Below are 19,269 nucleotides of genomic sequence, written 5' to 3'. Positions count from 1 at the left end.
ATTAAATCAATTATTTTTATTTCACTTCTTGATACATGCAAACTATATCAACACTCTCTACCTTCAGCTTATTGCAAAGGATAGCCTGAAAAGAAAAGGAACTATGATTGCCATATCTTTCCCTTTCCTTCTGTGTCTTTGAGTGTAAGTGGTTGACATTTACAGGGAAAGAACACAAGTAAAAAACTATGTGGGCCGGGCACGGCGGCTCACGCCTGTAATCCCAGCACTTTGGGAACAGAGGCGGGCAGATCACGAGGTCAGGAGATCGAGACCATCCTTGCCGATATGGTGAAACTCCATCTCTACTAAAATACAAAAAAATTAGCCGGGCATGGTGTCGGGTGCCTGTAGTCCCAGCTATTCAGGAGGCTGAGGCAGGGGAATCTCTTGAACCCAGGAGGCGGAGGTTGCAGTGAGCCGAGATCGCGCCACTGCACTCCAGCCTGGCAATAGAGCAAGACTCTATCTCAAAAAAAAAAAAAAAAAAAAGGATGTGACAGCCTGTAATCCCAGAGCTTTGGGAGGCCAAGGCTGGAGGATTGCTTGAGGCCAGGAGCTCAAGACCAGCCTGGGAAACACAGCAAGACCCTGTCTCATAAAATTTAAGAAATTAGGTCCGGGCACGGTGACTCACGTCTGTAATCCCAGCACTTGGGAGGCCGAGGTGGACGGATCACCTGAGGTCAGGAGCTTGAGACCAGCCTGGCCAACGTGGTGAAACCCCTACAAAAAATACAAAAAAGTTAGCCGGGAGTGGTGGCGGATGCCTATAATCCCAGGTACTTGGGAGGCTGAGGCAGGAGAATCGCTTGAACCCGGGAGGCGGAGGTTGCAGTGAGCTGAGACCTGCGCCATTGCACTCTAGTTTGGACGACAAGAGGGAAACTCCATCTCGGAAAAAAAAAAAAATTAGTTGGGCATGGTGGCATGCATCTGTAGTCTTAGCTACTAAGGATGCTAAGATGGGGTGAGCCCTTAAGCCCAGGAGTTTGCAGTGAGCTATGAGTGCACCACTGCCCTCCAACCTGGGCAACAGAACAAGATCCTATTAAGAAAAAAAAAAAGGATGTGAAAAGATTCCTTGGTCATTCATGTTTCTTAAAACGTCATTGCCTTCTTTCTGCATTCAAAGTAAGTTCTCCTCGGTAAGGAAAGCTAGGCCTCTTGGGGCTGTCAGTGCCTTTTCTTCTCTTCCCTTTACTAAGTCACAGGTGTGACATGCTTATCTTTTACTAGCTTTGAGTCTAGCTTAACTCCCATACATTGCAGGTCTAACAGAATTCTGTGCTCATGGGACATGCTAAATGCTTAAATGCAAATGATTGGCAGGAAACAGTGGACATCTACATTGTGCATACCTCTTCTATTCATGTTCATGTTCCATTGTACTTTCAGACTTCACTTACAAAACACATGTTCAAAGGCAAAATTACTAAGTATTTCAAAATGGTGACAGCTGAACATTAAACCAAGTGCAGAGTCCTTCGGAGTCCAGGGCTCTGTGCAATAGCATAGGTTGCACACCTTTTAAGTCAGCTCTTATTTGAGTTCTAGATAATCCAGTTTTGCCAACACTTGATATTATCAATCTCTTAATTTTAATCATTTGGTGGGTGCTTAGAGATATCTAATTTTGGCATTTATTTACATTTCTCTGATCAACTTTTCATATATTAGCCACTTGGCTGTGTGTGTGTGTGTGTGTGTGTGTGTGTGTGAGTGTTAGGTTCCTGTTTCAGTCTTTTTTCCTTCTTTTTTTTTTTGTTTTTGAGACGGAGTTTCGCTCTTGTTGCCCAAGCCAGAGTGCAATGGCGTGATCTCAGTTCACCACAACCTCCACCTCCCAGGTTCAAGCAATTCTCCTGCCTCAGCCTCCCGAGTAGCTGGGATTACAGGCATGTACCACCATGCCTGGCTAATTTTGTATTTTTAGTACAGACGGGATTTCGCCACGTTGAGGCTGGTCTCGAACTCCTGACCTCAGGTGATCCACCCTCCTCAGCTTCCCAAAGTGCTGGGATTACAGGCATGAGCCACTGCGCCCGCCTCCAGTCTTTTGTCTATTTTTCTATTGACTGTCTTTTTTTGGTCTGGATTTGTAACAATTGTTTTTATATTCTGAAAAGGAGCCTTAGGTAGGTTATATGTATAGCAGATATCTTCCCCTACTCTATGGCTTCCTTTTCACTCTCTTATGGTATATTTTGATTACTAGAAATTCCTAATTTTAATATAATTTAATTGGGCAATCTTTTCATTTGAAGTTAAGTGCTATTTTGTATCTGGTTTCAGAAATCTTTGCCTTCCTCCAAATCATATTCTCCTGTATCATTTTCTTTAAGTTTTATTGTTTTTGCCTTTCACATTTAGATCCACAATCTATCTGGAATTTATTTTTTTTGTAACTGGTAAGAGGTAAAGGATCAAACTTTGCTGATGCTGTTTTTAGTCAATACAAAGGTGGGTTCCCAATTTAGCTCCAGTTTGTCCTCTATAATAAATTCCATTATTATGGCGGGGCAGAGAAAGAGGGGATGGCTTCAGGTTAGGATGGGAGAGAAAATGGATTACATTCCCAGTGTCATCTGAAGTAAAACTTTTCTCAGATTTTTCTCTGCAAGCTTTTTAAGTCCTCTCACCTGGAGAGTGACTAAAGTGATAGAGGCCATATCCCATTCACCTATACATTCAACAAACTAAACTAAAACGAGGGGCCGGACACAGTGGCTCATGCCTGTGATCTCAGCACTTTGGGAGGTCGAGGTAGGGGGATCACTTGAGCCCGAGTTCGAGACCAGCATGGGCAACATGGCGAAATTCCGTCACTACAAAAAATACAAAAAATTACCCGGGGGTGGTCACCTGACCTCAGGAGGTCAAGGCTGCTGTGAGCCGAGATAGAGCCACCGCACTCCAGCCTGGGTGACAGACTGAGACTCTATCTCAACACAAACCAACAAAAACAAATTAAAATGATATGCTTGTAAAATGTTTGTAAAATCGTAAAAGATAAAGTGTTTTTTTGTTTTGTTTTGTTTTTCTTGTCATTGTGGAAGTGAAGTTAGTTCTTTTGGCAAAGGCTTCTGAGAACATCAAGTTTAAGGATTTAGTTTCAGAATAGACTGTTCCACAACTGTTCTGAATTCCACTTGCTAAGTGTTCGGGTGTTGTGGTTAAGGTGAGGACTGGGCGATGTGGGTAGATCAGAGTAAACTCATCAAAACAATTCCAAGGGACCCTAGGATGACACTACTCTGGGTATGTCTACACCTCTTTATATTGGAATGACAACAATATCATGAATATTCACTCTAATCCATTGTATTTGCCACCATCATCTCTCTCTTACAGTAATACAACTTTATCCCCTTTTCTCTGCCTTTGGTAATGGCCCTCTTCAATGTATTCTACTTCTGGCCTAGGATGATCTGGCCTTTGTTTATCTACCCAGCCTCATTCTTTGCCACCTGTCCCCTACACCAGCTGAGCTTCACCATCTCCCTCTTTGCAAACCTTGGTCCCTTGAGGCCCAGCCTACATCACTGCCCTTTCTCTGGTTGGCTCCTACTTGCCTTTCAGGATTAAATACTACTTCATTCAGAAAGCCTGGTTTATAGAAAGTGCTCAATAAATGTAGGTATTATTATTATTTTAAAATAATAGAAGTAAAAATGCATCCTCGGTGTGATTATTGAAAAAGTGGATGAATGAGATGGGTATTTGTTGAGTGGATGGGTGACTGGGACACGGGTTCTATCACTTTAGCAACTCTCCAGGTGAGAGGACTTAAAAAGTGTGTTCAGGCTGGGCGCGGTGGCTCACGCCTGTAATCTCAGCACTTTGGGAGGCTGAGGCGGGCGGATCACGAGGTCAGCAGATCGAGACCATCCTGGCTAACATGGTGAAACCTAGTCTCTGCTAAAAATACAAAAAAATTAGCCGGGTGTGGTGGCACATGCCTGTAATCCCAGCTACTTGGGAGGCTGAGGCAGGAGAACCGCTTGAACCCGAGAGGCGGAGGTTGCGGTGAGCCGAGATCGTGCCATTGCACTCCAGCCTGGGCAACAAGAGTGAAACTCCATCTCAAAAAAAAAAAAAAAAAAAGTGTGTTGAGAAAAGTTTCACTTCAGATGACGCCGGGAATGTAAACCGTTTTCTCTTCCATTCTAACTCGGAGCCATCCGCGCTTTCTCCGCCCAGCTGGAATTTTTGAAGCGAGAAAATCGACTCGCTCGGGGTTCGCCCGCCGACGCCGCACGGCTTGCTGGGGCTGGGCTCTTCCTCGCGGAAGTGGGGAGGAGGCGGTTGCGGTTAGTCGACCGGGACCGGTAGGGGTGCTGTTGCCATCATGGCTGACCCCGACCCCCGGTACCCTCGCTCCTCGATCGAGGACGACTTCAACTATGGCAGCAGCGTGGCCTCCGCCAGCGTGCACATCCGAATGGGTACGTTGTCCCCTCTCCAGTGCCTCCCAGCCGCTTGTCTGCACTGCTCGGCCTATAGAAGCCGACTTCCGGCTTCCGAGGGAGAGCGGCCATCTCCTGGGACTCACAGGGAGTGCTCACTGAGCTCCCAGCCCTCCTTCTCCGGGTACCAGAGGACTGGCGCCCTCCTCAGGGAGTCGGGGAGGCGCTTCCTCCCCTCCTAGCGGGTGTGGGAGGGCGCCATGCCCAGAAGGCTTGCGGCTGTCCTGTGTGCGCCCCGGCTACCCAGCGGGCGCCGCGGTGTAGGAAGGGACGGATGGAAACCGCCGCAGCCTGAATTTGGCATCTTGAAGTGAAAAGAAACGTGGTGGAAATGAGTCGGTTGATCACTGTGACGTACACACGAGTGGAATCCACGGCCTGATGTTTTTGTTCTGTGGGGTTTCGCGTTACAGGCTTATATTTACCGTCCTGTGCTAGGCTGGAAGCTCCCTGACGGCACTGTTTCCTCTCCGCAGGGCCCAGAATGCAACAGGTCTTTGAGTATTATTGAGGAAGTTGCTCAACACAGAAGCTTCCTAAGTCAGTCTAAATGGTGTTTTAAGTTATTACGTAGCAGCCAATGGGCAGAAATTTTTGAATTTAAAATGCTCAGCTTCATCTACGTGGAAGCCATTGCCTGCTCTAGTTTGGTCATTTGATCGCCGAAACAGCCACAGACTTGCAGCCTGTTTAGGCAGCTGGAACTTGTTCTGGAAAAGGAAAGATGAAGATAGTTCTGATGTGCTAAGAATCTTAGTGCCTAGAACTTGTTCTGGAAAAGGAAAGATGAAGATAGTTCTGATGCACCAAGAATCTTGGTGCCTAGCATTTATATTTTTGGATTGAATTTTGAAATTATTTTGGCAAGTGAACTCAGCTTTTTTTAAAAAAAAATTAATTGTGGTAAAATACAGATAACATAAAATTTACCGTCTTAACTATTTTTAAGTGTATAGTTCAGTAGTGTTAAGTTATTCACATGGTTGTGCACTGTTAAAAGAAAAACTTTAGACACATTAAATCTAACGGAGTTTGAGCACAGAATGATTTGCGAATTGGGCAGGTCCCGGAACCAGAATAGATTCAGAGTGATGAGTCCTGCCGCTTGGTGGGAGAAAATTTATGGAGAGAGAAAGTAAAGTGAGGTACAGAAAATAGAAGTGAGGTACAGAAAGAGTTGATTGGTTACAGCTTGTTTTTTGCCCATTTGAACATGGTTTGAACACTTGGCCATCTTTGGCTGAAACTCAGTGATTGGTTCAAGCGTAGGTTACAGCCTGTTTACACATTCAGTTAGGTTATAGTTCACTATATACCGAGAACCCCTAGGCCGAACTTAAAATATCTAAAGGGATACCTTTAGACTAAACTTATATACCATCCAATATCCAGAACTTTTTAATCTTGCAAAACTGAAACTCTATACCTATTAATTCCCCATTCCTTCCTTCCCCCAGTCCCTGGAACCACCATTTCACTTTCTCTGTGAATTTGGCTACTCTAGATACAATCAGTATTTGTTTTTTTGTGACTGGCTTTTTTCAATTAGCATAATGTCTTCAAATACATCCATGTTGTGGCATATGTCAGAATTTCCTTTTTTTTTTTTTTTTTTTTTTTTTTGAGACAGGGTCTCACTTTGCCACCCAGGCTGGAGTGCAGTGGTGAGATCACTGCTCACTGCAGCCTCTACCTTCTGGGCTGAGGTGATCCTCCCGCCTCAGCCTCTCGAGTAGTTGGGATTACAAATGCAGGTCACCATGCCTGGCTAATTTTTTTGTACTTTTGGTAGAGACGGGTTTCTCCATGTTGCCCCGTCTGATCTTGAACTCCTGGACTCAAGCGATCCTCCCACCTCAGCCTCCCAAAGTCCTGGGATTACAGGCATGAGCCACTGCACCTGGCTGCAGAATTTCCTTTTTAAGACAATAGTATTACTTTGTATGTATATACCAAATTTTGTTTATTCATCCATTGATGGACATTTGTGTTGCTTCTACCTCTTGACTGCTTTGAATAGTGCTGTCATGAATATAGGTGTGCACATACCTCTTCAAGACCGTGCTTTAATTCTTTTGAATATATATCCAGAAGTGAAATTGCTGGATTGTGTGGTAGTTCTATTTTTAATTATTTAAGGAACGGCCATACTGTTTTTGATAGGGGCTACATCATTTTACATTCTCAGCAACAGTGCACAAGGGTTCACCTTTTTCTACATCCTTGCCAACACATTCCGTTCTTTCTTTCTTTTTTAAAATGAAAATAGCCATCAAATGAGTGTGAGGTGGTATGTCCTTTTGGTTTTGATTTGCATTTCTCTAATGATTTAATGATGTTGCACATTTTAAAAGTATGCGTGTGGGGCATTTATACATTTTCCTTGGAGAAATGTTATTCAAGTCCTTTGCCCAATTAATTTTTTAAAAGCAATTTTAGGTTCATAGCAAAATTTAGCAGAAAGAACAGAGTTCTTATATATCCTTTCTGCTTTTCCCCAAGCCTCTTGCACTAATAACGTTCTGTACCAGAGTGGTATGTTTGTTACAATCAGTGAACCTAGACTGACACCTCATTATCACCCAAGACCAAGGTTTACGTTAAGGTTCGCTCTTAGTGTTGTATATTCTATGAGTTTGACAAATGTTTAATGACATGTATCCACCATGATAGTATCATACAGAATAGTTTCACTGCCTTCCTCTGTGCTCTGCCTGTTCATCCCTCCCTTCCTGCTGATCTTTTATTGTCTCCATAGTTTTGTCTTTTCCCAAATGCTGTATAGTTGGAATCATCATGTAACCTTTCAAATTGGCCTTTTTCACTTATAATATGCGTTTAAGGTTTTCTACATGTCTTTGCATGGCTTGATAGCTCATTTTTCTTTAGTGCTGAATACTATTCCATTGTTTGGATGCATTACAGTTTATTCATTCACCTACTGAAGGAAATCTTGGCTGCTTCCAAGTTTTGTCAATAAAGCTGCTTTGTAAACATCCATGTGCAGGTTTTTGTGTGGACATAAGTTTTCAACTCATTTGGGTAAATACCAAGCAGCACAATTGCTGTGTTGTATAGTAAGAGAATGTTTAGTTTCATAAGACATCACCAAGCTGTCTTACAAAGTGGCTGTACTATTTTGCACTTCCACCAGCAATGAATGAGAGTTCTTGTTGGTTCCACATACTCGTCAGCATTTGATGATGTCAATGTTTTAGATTTTGACCATTTAATAGGTGTGTAGTGGCATCTCCTTGTTGCTTTAACTTGTAATTCTCTAATGACTTATAATGTTGAGCATCTTTTCATATACTTATTTGCCATTTGTGTTTCTTCTTCCTTTTTTTTTCTTTTTCTTTTTTTTTTTTTTGAGACAAAGTATCACTCTGTCTCTCAGACTGGAGTGCAGTGGTACAATCACAACTCACTGCAGCCTCAATGTCCCAGGCTCAAGTGATCCTCCCACCTCGGCCTCCTGAGTAGCTGGAACTACAGGCACATGCCACCATGCCTAGCTAATTTTTTATATTTTTAGAGGAGACAGGTTTCGTCATGTTAGTCAGGCTGGTCTCCAACTCGTGGGCTCAAGTGATCCACCCACCTTGGCCTCCAAAAGTGCCAGGATTACAGGCATAGGCCACTGTGCCCAGCCAATCAAATGAGAAAAGGGCAGTCTCTTCAACAGATGGTGTTGGGAAAATTGAATATCTACATTCAAAAGAATGAAATTAGATGCTTACCTTAAACTGTATACAAAAATTACCTCAAAAAAGGTCAAAGTCCTAAATGTAAGACCTAAAACTATAAAACTCTTAGATAAAAACATAGGAGGACATTGGATTTGGCAATGGATTTCTTGGGCATGACACCAAAAACAGGCAACAGAAGTAACAATAGATGGATGACATCAAAATTTAAAACTTCTGTGTATCAAAGAACACATTCAACAGAGTGAAAAGGCCCATAAAATGGGTGAAAATATTTGCAAATCATATATCCTATAAAAGGCTAATATCCAGAATACATAAGGAAATCCTACCATTCGATAACAAAAAACAACCTGATTTTAAAGTGAAGAAAGTCAAGAAAATAAGATAGACTACATACTGGGAGAAAATATTTGCAAAAGATATATCTAATAAAGGACTGTTATCCAAAATATACAAAAGAACTCTAAACAATAAGAAGACAAATAGCCTGAATAAAATACAGCAAAAGACTTGAACACATACCCCACTAAAGAAGATTCACAAGGTTGGGTGCAGTGGTTCACGCCTGTAATCCTAACACTTTTGGAGGCCAAGGTGGGAGAATCACTTGAGCCTGGGAGGTCGAGGCTGCAGCAAGCTGTGATTGTGCCACCGCACTCCAGCCTAGGCAACAGAGTGAGACCATGTCTGAAAAAAAAAAAAAAAAGGATCATATATACCAGGATTTATTATTGGAGCTCTGTTGTATTCCATTGGTCTGTATGTCTCTGTCTTTATGTTAGTACCACACTGTTTTGATTACTGTGGCTTTGTAATAAGTTTTGAAATCAGGAATGTGAGATCTCCAACTTTGTTGTTTTTTATAGATATTGTTTTGGCAATTTGGGGTCCCTTGACATTCCACATACATTTTAGAATGGATTTTCTATTTCTGTGAAAGATGCCATTGGGATTTTGATAGGGATTGCATTAAATCTACCCAAAGTAGGTTACTTTGGGTAGTATGAATATCGGTTTTCCAATGTATAATGATGGATGTGTTTCCATTTATTTGTGTCTTTAATTTCTTTCATCAGTGTTTTGTAGTTTTCAAATTTGTCTTCTTGGTTAGGTTTATTCCTAAGCATTTTATTCCTTTTGATGCTGTTGTAAATGGAATTGTTTTCTTAACTTTCTTTCCAACCTTCTCATTGTTAGTGTATAAAAATGTAACTAATTTTGCATGTTAATTTTGTATCTTGAATCTTTGCTGAATTCATTTATTCTAACAGTTTATGGAATCTTTAGGGTTTTCTACATGTAAGGTCATGTTTGTGAACAGAGATAATTTTACTCCTTTCTTTCCAATATGGATGGCTTTTATTTCTTTTTCTTGCCCAATTGTTCTGGCGAGGACTTCCTGTACTATGTTGAATAGAAATGGCAAAAGCAAACGTCCTTGTCTTATTTCTGATCTTAGAGGAAAAGTTTTCAGCTTTTCACCACTGAGTAAGACATTAGTGCTGGGCTTTTCATATATGGCTGTGGAGGCCAAAGTAATTCCATCTTGGTTGCTAATCTGCCTTGTTGACTTCTGACTAACCCCAGTTCCAGGAAACCCTCTAAGATTTCCAATTTATCTGTGGTTCCTTGTATAAGAGCATGTACTTACCGTAAATCCTGTCCTTAGGTCAAAACAACCTTGATGTTGTCTTCCTTCAGTTGTCCTACAATCCCTTCTGAATCACCCTTTCCCTCTGGTATATAAGCCCTAGGTCAGGGGATTTATGGCCCGTAGATCCACTATCTTTTCTCTGCCTGAGACAGAGACACAGAGATGGCTTCTGTTCTTATGTCCCTATTAAATGTTTTTTTCTAAGAAAATGGATTTGCCAGCCTCTCAGCTTTCTTGGAATTTGGGGGTAGGTTTGCATAGAACTACTACCGTGGAAAAATGGCCTTTAATATGTTGAGGTAGTTTCTTTCAATTCCTACTTTATTGAGTGTTTTTATCATGAAGGTTGTGGAATTTTGTCAAAAGCTTTTTCTGCATCAGTTGAGATGATCATGTTTCTTTTTCCCCCAACATTCTGTAAATGTGCTGATTACATTGATTAATTTTCATGTATTGAACTATCCTCACAGTCCAGGAATACTGGTTGGTGGTGATCTATAATCCTTTTAATGTGCTGTTGAATTCAGTTTGCTAGTATTTTGTCGAGGATTTTCACGTCAGTACTCATCAGGGACATTGCTCTGCAGTTTTCTTGTAGTGTCTTTGGCTTTGGTATCAGGGTAATGCAGGCTCCATAAAATGAGTTTGAAGGGTTCCCTCCTCTTCAGTTTTTTGGAAGAGTTTGAGGATTTGTGTTGAAGCTCAGCTTTCTAAAGTATATGTCTCTTAAACCAATAAGACATTCTCAGATTCTGTCTGATAGGATTTGGCTCTGTGTCCGTATCCAAATCTCACCTTGAGTTGTCATTCCCATCATCCCCACGTGTTGTGGGAGGGACCAGGTGGGAGGTAATTTAATCACAGGGGCAGTTACCTTCATGCTGTTCTTGTGATAGTAAGTTCTCACAAGATCTGATGGTTTTATAAGGGCCCTTTCCCCCTTTTGCTTGGCATTTCCCCTTTCTGCCATCATGAGAAGAAGGACATGTTTGCTTCCCCTTCCACCATGATTGTAAGTCTCCTGAGGCCTTCCCCCGCTGTGGAAATGTGAGTCAATTAAACCTCTTTCCTTTATAAATTACCCAGTCTCGGGGAGTTCTTTATAGCAGTGTGAGAATGGACTAATACACCATCCATCTGTAAAATGAACAGTGACGATGTGATATATTAGAGTAATTAAGAACTAGTACTGCAAGAAATAGGAGTGCATGAGAACTATTTAACTCATAGATACCCCAAGGAGAAAGAGTCCCTGCTAGTCCCAGAAATAAGGAAGAGAGAGAATGGGTCACTTCAGGGAAGGACAGGGATAGAATATGGCAGCCATTGCAGCAAGTTAAATGAGTAGAGGTGGTATCCGGTGTGTGAATAGAAGACATTCATTAGAGAGGCCTTGGTGACTCAAGGTACCACCATTAAGGAAACATTTGAACCATTAACATACATTTAATAAATGAAAATATTTTTTGGACAACCCCTTTCTAATGTATGTAAAGACAGTGAGATAAATAAAAGTTTTGGAAGTCACAGTCACTGTTCTTAAGGCATTAGTTAGGTTGGCCACTAGCCAAACTATGATAGCAGCATAATTAAATTCTAAAGCGCCAAGTTTGGAGGGAGTTTGGAGAAGGAATCAAGAGTGTGTTGTTGAAAACAAAATAAAGAGACAAAGCTATAAATTAAACATTTTGTTTGGGAATAACAAAATTGCAACTTGGGATATACGTGCAGATTGGGGTGGTCTGCAGTATGTCTGAAGAACAAAGAGAAGGTTGGGGATTTTATTAGAAAGAACAATGTTATGTATCACTTTGCAAGAACCTTCATTGGCACTAGAGAAGTATTTGGGAACTGGCAAACAACTATTTTGATAGTCACAGCAGATTGTTTCAGCAGCTGCTAGGTAAAACTAGGCTATTCACCCCGAATGAGTTTTCCCCCGGCCCCTCGACTGTGATTTAGTTGGGTATGACATATAATCACTTTTACAGTGTGAACTGGAATAATCTAGGAGAGCTGTAAAAGGAAGTGAAATGCCAGTGGAGGGCTGAGTTTGCATACAGTTGTCCCTCTTTATCTGTGGCAAATGCATTCCATGTTGTGTTAATACAATAGCTATTAATAAGATAGAACAAATATAACAATATACTATAATAAAAGTTATATGAATTGGTCTCTCTTTCTCAGAATATCTCATTGTAGGTAATATTTCCAGACTGTAGTTGACTGTGGGGTAACTGAAACCTTGAAAAGCAAAACTGCAGACAAGAGAGATCTACTGTTTGTGAAGGGAATTCATGGGGTGGAGATGGGGGAGACAGAATTTGTGATGAGGCATGGAAAGGTGGGAATGGCATGCCATACATTATAGTGAGAAGAATGGCCTTTTTTTTTAGTGATGTTGGGGAATAGTACAGTGTAGTAGAAAGAGCCCTGGATTTAAGGGTCTGAAAATTAAACACAGTCTTGGTTGACAGCAATGTAGAGAAGCAGATTACTTTGCCTTTCTGATTCTTAGATTGCTTATCCGTAAAAGAGGCATAATTGGCTGCTCTTCCAACTATATCAAGTGGTTTTAAGGGTCAAGCAATTATTTTATTTTAAATACTCCTCCGATGTTGGCCTCCCAAAGAGCTGTGATTACAGGCATGAGCTAATGCGCCTGGCCTATAGACTGTTTTAAGGAAAGAATTAATTTTATTCTTGATTTACTTCTACGTCCCTCACGTCACTACAAAAGCTGATTGCAATAGCAGATACTCAGTATTTGTTCACCACAAATATTTAAATTATGCAGGAGCATTTTATTAGGAGTCCTTATCACTAGGTTGGTAACTTAAGCTGACTACACCAGTACTAAATAAGTGGTTCTCATTTGTCTTCGGTGCGTTACTACTTAAAAGGTTAAAAATGCTCCACCAAAAAAAAATAAAGTGGCTGGGTGTGGTGGCTCACGCCTGTAATTCTAGAACTTTGGGAGGCCAAGGCAAGCAGATTGCATAAGTTCGAGACTAGCCTATGCAACACGGTGAAACCCTGTCTCTACCTAAATACAAAAAATCAGCCAGGCGTGGTGGCATGTGTCTGTAATCCCAGCTACTCAGGAGGCTGAGACAGGAGAATCACTTGAAGCTGGGAGGCGGAGGTTGCAGTGAGCCGAGATCGCGCCACTGCACTCCACCCTGGGCGACAGAGCAAGACTCCGTCTCAAAACAAAACAAAGCAAATTAGCTGCTTGTAATGTGTACATTTCCTGAAAGATACTTTTTGAATAATATACATCTAAAATGTCAAGGTTCATTGGTGGAAAACAACATATCATGAAGCTACTAAAAAATTATGTGAGAAGGCCCATCGGGCAAGTGAGGAACGCCTCTGCCCGGCCGCCGCCCTGTCTGGGAAGTGAGGAGTTCCTCGGCCCGGCTGCCCAACTGACTGGGATGTGAGGAGCGCCTCTGCCTGGCCGCCGCCCCATCTGGGAAGTGAGCAGAGCCTCTGCCCGGCCCCCCGCATCGTCTGGGAAGTGATAAGGGCCTCTGACGGCTGCCCGGCCGTCCAACTGACTGAGATGTGAGGAGCGCCTCTGACCCGCCAGCGCCCCGTCTGGGAAGTGAGCAGCGCCTCTGCCCCCCCGCCCCCCCCCCCCCCCCCCGCCCCACCGTCTGGGATGTTAGAAGCACCTCTGGCCGCCCGCCGCCCCATCTGGAATGTGAGGAGCGACTCTGCCCAGCTGCCGCCCTGTCTGGGAAGTGAGCAGCGCCTCTGTCCAGCCGCCACCCTGTCTGGGAAGTGAGCAGCGCCTCTGCCCGGCCGCCACCCTGTCTGCGAAGTGAGCAGCGCCTCTGCCTGCCCCACCCCCTCACCGTCTGGGATGTTAGGAGCACCTCTGCCCGCCCGCCGCCCCATCTGGAATGTGAGGAGCGACTCTGCCAAGCTGCCGCCCTGTGTGGCAAGTGAGGAGCACCTCTGCCCAGCTGCCACCCTGTCTGGGAAGTGAGGAGCGCCTCTGCTCAGCCGCTGTGCAACCCTCCAAGTGTGAGGTGACAGCCTTGTGTGTGATCTTTCTGCCCTCCCCAAGTTTGCATTTTTGACATTAAAGTTTACTTTTTAATTAAAAAAAATTATGTGAGAATGAATTTCTGAGTATAGTCTCTTACTTGAGCACTTTTACAGTGCTGATTAAACTAGTATATATAACTAGTCTATTGTAATATATACGTGATATATTATAGTCTGTTAAGCTAGTTTATTCTGCAGTAGTCTTTCATAGTTTCATAGTATGTATATACCATAATTTATTTAACCATCCCCACTTGATGATTGTTACCTTTTTTTTATTCCTTCAAATAGTGCCTCAGGGAACATCCTTCTATATCTTTGTAAATTTCTCCATTATGACTTTACTATAAATTTTTGGAAGTGAAATGATAGAGTCAAAAGAGTATGTGCATTTTAAATTTGATTGATTTAATCAGTTCTCCAGAGAGATTGTACCTTCAGCAAACAATATATGAGGATACCTTCTGCACCCTCAGCCACACTGAATATCATCAGACTTTTTCATCTCTGGCAATCTGGTAGATCAGGGATGGTGAACATTTTCTACAAAGGGCCAAGTAAGAAACATATTCAGCTTTCTGGGCCATAAGATATCTGTTGCAGCTCCTCAACTCTGCCATTGTGCAAAAGCAGTTGTAGAGGATATGTAAGTGAGTGTGATTGTGTCCCAATAAAACTTCAGTTACAAAACCAGGTAGTGGGCTGGCTTTGGCCCATGGGCCATACTTTGCTGACTCTTGTGGTTGGTAAAAAATGTAATCATGTGTTAATTTCTATGTCTTTTAGCTATGTGAGTGAAGGTGAGCATTTTCCTTTGTTTACAAAACTTGACTAGGCTGTGTCTTAGATGTTAGGGATCTAGTGGTGACCAGTGTCTCAGTCCTCCATAGTGGTCATTTGGATGGGGCAGTAGGAAAGACAGACCCTAAAGAGGTAAGCAATAAATAACCCTCTAGCGCTGAAGAAAAGAAACAGGTGTGAGTAGAAACTAGCGTTTAGGGTGGCAGCTATTTTAGTTAAGGAATGGCCAGAGGAAGAACTCTTAAGGGAGATGGCGGGTGGATTGTATGAGAAGGAGCTAGCCAGGCAGATTAGCTGTCTATTGCTTTGTAACAAATTGCCCCCAAATTTTGTAGCTTAACACAGCAAGTATTTATTACACACAGTTTCTGAGTGTCAGGAATTTGGGAGGGTCTTACCCAGGTAGTTCTGACTCAGGGTCTCTCATGAGGCTCCAGTCAAGATGCTGGACTGGAGGCTCCAGTCAAGATGACTGCAGGACTGCAGTCACATGAAGGCTTGACTGGGCTGGAGGATCTGCTTTTGGGAAATTTCATTCCCATGGCTACTGACTGGAGGCCTCAGTTCCTTGCCACATGAACCTCTCCATAGGGCTGCTTGAGTGTCCTCATGACATGGCAGCTGACTTCCTCTGGAGCAAGCAATCCATGGGAGAACAAGGAAGAAGCCTCAGTGCCTTTTATGACCTAGTCATGGAATCACACACATCATTACATCTTCCTTATTCTGTTAATCAGAAGCAAGTCACTAAGTCCAGTCCATACTCAAGGGGAGGGGATTTAGGTTCTACCTTTTGAAGCTAGTGCCAAATAATCTGTAGCTGTATTTTAAACCATCACAGTCTTCCCTCTGGTCACAAATTATTTGTCTTCTATATGCAAATTAAGATCCTCCAAAATACCCCAGTATAGCATCATCTCAAAGTTCAGAATCTCATCATCTAAATCAACCCCAAGTGTTGTTGAAGCTCACTGGGTATAGCTCCCTAGGTGTAGTTCCTTAAATACAGCTCCCCTCAAAGACTTTTAACCTAAAAAGACAAATGATCTGTACTGCCATAGTCAACATCCAGTGGTGGATAATATGAGGTGGTATTTTTGCCAATATAATTCTTCAGAAAACTTAGTGGGTGTCTTGTGATTCTTACTGGGTTTCATTCCATTCAATAAAAGCCACACCCAAGAGTGTCTTAGCATGATCTTTGGCTGAGACTGCTGAGTGACAACTTCCTTAAGCTTCTCAAAAGCCCTATTGTTTGAATTTTTTTTTTTTTTTTTGAGACAGAGTCTTGCTCTGTCACCAGGCTGCAGTGCAGTGGTGTGATCTCGGCTCACTGCAAGCTCTGACTCCCTCCGACTCCCTGGTTCAAGCGATTCTCCTGCCTCAGCCTGAGTAGCTGGGATTACAGGCACATGCCACCACACCCAGCTAATTTTTGTATTTTTAGTAGAGACGGGGTTTCACCATGTTGGCCAGGATGGTCTCGATCTCCTGACCTCGTGATCTGCCCGCCTTGGCCTCCCAAAGTGCTGGGATTACAGACATGAGCCACTGCACCCGGCCTGAATGTTTTTTGAGGCACAATTTTGGATATTTGTGAGGTCTTAACTAAGGATTTTACAATTATACTCTTTATGTATTTCTTTGATTACCTGAGTCAGAAGCCTTTCATTTTTTTTTTTTTTTTTTTTTTTTAATGAGACGGAGTCTCACTCTGTCGCCCAGGCTGGAGTGCAGTGGTGCAATCTCGGCTCACTGCAAGCTCCGCCTCCCGGGTTCACGCCATTCTCCTGCCTCAGCCTCCCGAGTAGCTGGGACTACAGGCGCCCGCCACCACGCCCGGCTAAGTTTTTGTATTTTTAGTAGGCACGGGGTTTCACCATGTTAGCCAGGATGGTCTCTATCTCCTTACCTCGTGATGTGCCCACCTTGGCCTCCCAAAGTGCTGGGATTACAGGCATGAGCCACCATGCCCGGCCCATCTTTTTAACATTTCTTCCTTTAGCTCTGTATCTCTTCTATTTTAGTATAAACAGCAAGAAGCCAGCAGGTACATTCAACACTCTGGAAGTCTCCTTAGTTTGATCACCTACTTCATTAAGCACATTTTCTACTTTTGATGTTACCATAACTAACACTGTTGCTCAACTTTTTCTGAGTATATAAGCATTCTCTTTCCTCCAGTTTGCATATAATTTTACCCACTTTCCTTTAAGCCCTCACCTGCAGCAGTCTCAAAGGCACTAACTTTCTACAAACAGTTTCTTCAAGGCTCTTTTAGCCTTCATCTCACAGATCTGCCAGCTTTCATCTATTGCCTGATTCCAAAGGCTCTCTCCCATATTTTAGGTGTTTGGTATGGCAGCGCCCCACTTCCAAGTACCAAGATATATATTCTGTTTGTGTCACAAATTACCCTAAACCTTAGTGGTTTAAAAGAATAAACATTATCTCAGTTTCTGAGAGTCAGGAATATGGGTAGTTTTAGTTTAGAGTTTGTCCTAGGTTGTGGTCAAGATATTGGCTAGTGCTGGTCATCTGGAGGTTTGACTGGGGATGAAGGATGTGCTCCCAGACAGGCTACTCACAGGGCTATTCATAGGAGTCCCTAGTTTCTCACTGGCTGTTGGCAGGAGACCTCACTTTCCTCCCACATGTGTTTTTCCATAGGGTGCCCTTAGTTTCCTCACAGCATAGTGGGCCTTCCCTGAGTATGCATTCTTAATGGGGTGCTATTGACCCCATTAGATGAAAGTTGGATGTAAAGATCTAAAAAAACTTAAGATTTTATAATGGTGTATATCCTTCCAAAGGGTGATGGTACAACAGATATATAGTATATTTGTGGCATTAAAATTTTATTGAGGGGGCTATTAGGAAAAAAGTACCTAGAAGGCTACTTAGGCGGGGAATAATGAAAACAAGGTTGAGAAACACTGTCCCAGAGGAAATGATCCAAGAAAGAGCAGGAGGAAGCCATAATGCCTTTTATGACTTGGTCTTAGAAGTAGCACCCTGCCACTTTTGCATCATTCTTTTTGTTAGGACTCACTTGAAGGGAGTGTCAAAGAACTGTGACTTACCTTAAACCACTACTTCATGTAAAGAAGGATATGGGCATTCCAAGTAGAGGAAAGAGCAAGTGCAAAGGCCCTGAAGCAGGAAAGTGACTAATGTGGGTAAAGCATGGTGAGGAAGAGACAAGAGTGCTGAGATGAGATTGGAAAGGTTCTACATCATGTAGGACCTTGTAGGTCCTATAAAATCTTTCACATTTTATCTTAAGTGGAACGATTATTTAAGTATTTAAGCAGAGTCACATGATATGGTTTACTTTACATAAAAATCACTTTGACAGAGTGTGTGGAGAAATAGGTGGGACAAGAGTGAAAGCATGGGGACCAATTAGAAGGTTCCTCCAGTGGTCCAGGTAAGAGATTAGGCACACTTTGACTAGGGAGGTAAAAGAGGAGACCAAAAGAGGCAGATACGTTGTACTTTCAAAGGTAGAACTACAGTAGTTGCTGATAGATTGGGAACAGGGAGGGGGTAATCAAAGATGACTTCTATGTTTTTGGCTTGGAGGATGTTGGTGCTGGTTATCGATGAGAAGACTGGGAGAACAGCAAATTTGGATAAATGAAGAGCTCCAATTTTGGCCATGTTAGGTTTTGAGATGTCAAATAGAAGGGAAGAAATCAGGACTCAACAAAAATTGGAAAATCTTGCTGTTTGACTAGTATTCTTTTCATATTGAATCTTTTATATTTTCCTGAAAGCTGTATATGCATGTCCTTTGCTACTTTTTATATTATTCACAATGGGTGTCAATACTGCTTTTGCCTGGGATTTGGCTTATGATACTAAAGTACAGAAAAAGTTATGGTCTGGAATATCTGCATAAAGAGAATTTTTTAGTATGAACTTAAAGGCTTAGCACAAGTTTCTTTAAAATGTTTTTAATTGCAATAGTAACACATACTGCTGGTATCTAAAAAATACAGATTGGTAAAGAACTGAATATGAAAATTATCCTTAGTAATACTGCCCAGGGTATACGGACACCTGGATGTATATTATTCTAGTCTTTTATTACATATGCACTTGTGTACATATACACATATACAAATAAACATTAGATCTTAATGCGCACATTGTTTTGAACTGTAAATCAGTTTTACAAAATGGTAAGAAATAACACTAATTTCCACTGCTTGAGAGAATATATATCATATGGATTGGGTTTGAGTTATATGAGGTACATAATAGGGTATCGAAAGTAAAGAATACATTCCAGGGCCAGTCACGGTGGCTCCTGCCTGTAATCCCAACACTTTGGGAGGCCAAGGTGGGTGGATCACTTGAGCCCAGGGGTTCAAGACCAGCCTGGGAATGTGGTAAAACCCCATCTCTACAAAAAAATTAGCTGGGCGTAGTGGCATGCACCTGTAGTACTAGCTACTGGGCAGGCTGAGTTAGGAGAATTGCTTGAGCCCTGGATATTGGGGCTGCAGTGAATCATGATCATGCCACTACACTTAAGCCTGGGTGACAGAGTGAGACCCTGCCTCTCTCT

At 42.4% G+C, this 19,269-nt stretch overlaps 2 protein-coding genes across 2 annotated transcripts in view; one reads left to right on the top strand and one right to left on the bottom strand.

The window, feature by feature from the left end:
• IRAK3 (interleukin 1 receptor associated kinase 3) overlaps positions 1 to 19,269 on the bottom strand; it is a 115,620-nt gene that overhangs the window by 74,164 nt on the left and 22,187 nt on the right. Inside the window, exon 2 of the mRNA XM_055356996.2 lies at positions 8,702 to 8,866. The gene's annotated coding sequence lies outside the window, so the exon portion shown is untranslated. The remainder of the gene's footprint in view (positions 1 to 8,701; positions 8,867 to 19,269) is intronic.
• TMBIM4 (transmembrane BAX inhibitor motif containing 4) overlaps positions 3,843 to 19,269 on the top strand; it is a 33,829-nt gene continuing 18,402 nt past the window's right edge. The window contains exon 1 of the mRNA XM_004053515.5: positions 3,843 to 4,448. Within this exon, the coding sequence (XP_004053563.1) occupies positions 4,352 to 4,448 (97 nt within the window). The 5' untranslated portion in view covers positions 3,843 to 4,351. The remainder of the gene's footprint in view (positions 4,449 to 19,269) is intronic.

The sequence above is a fragment of the Gorilla gorilla genome, chromosome 10 (genome assembly GCF_029281585.2).
Source record: "Gorilla gorilla gorilla isolate KB3781 chromosome 10, NHGRI_mGorGor1-v2.1_pri, whole genome shotgun sequence".
Lineage (NCBI taxonomy): Eukaryota > Metazoa > Chordata > Mammalia > Primates > Hominidae > Gorilla > Gorilla gorilla.
This window is presented reverse-complemented; position numbering and strand designations above follow the sequence as displayed.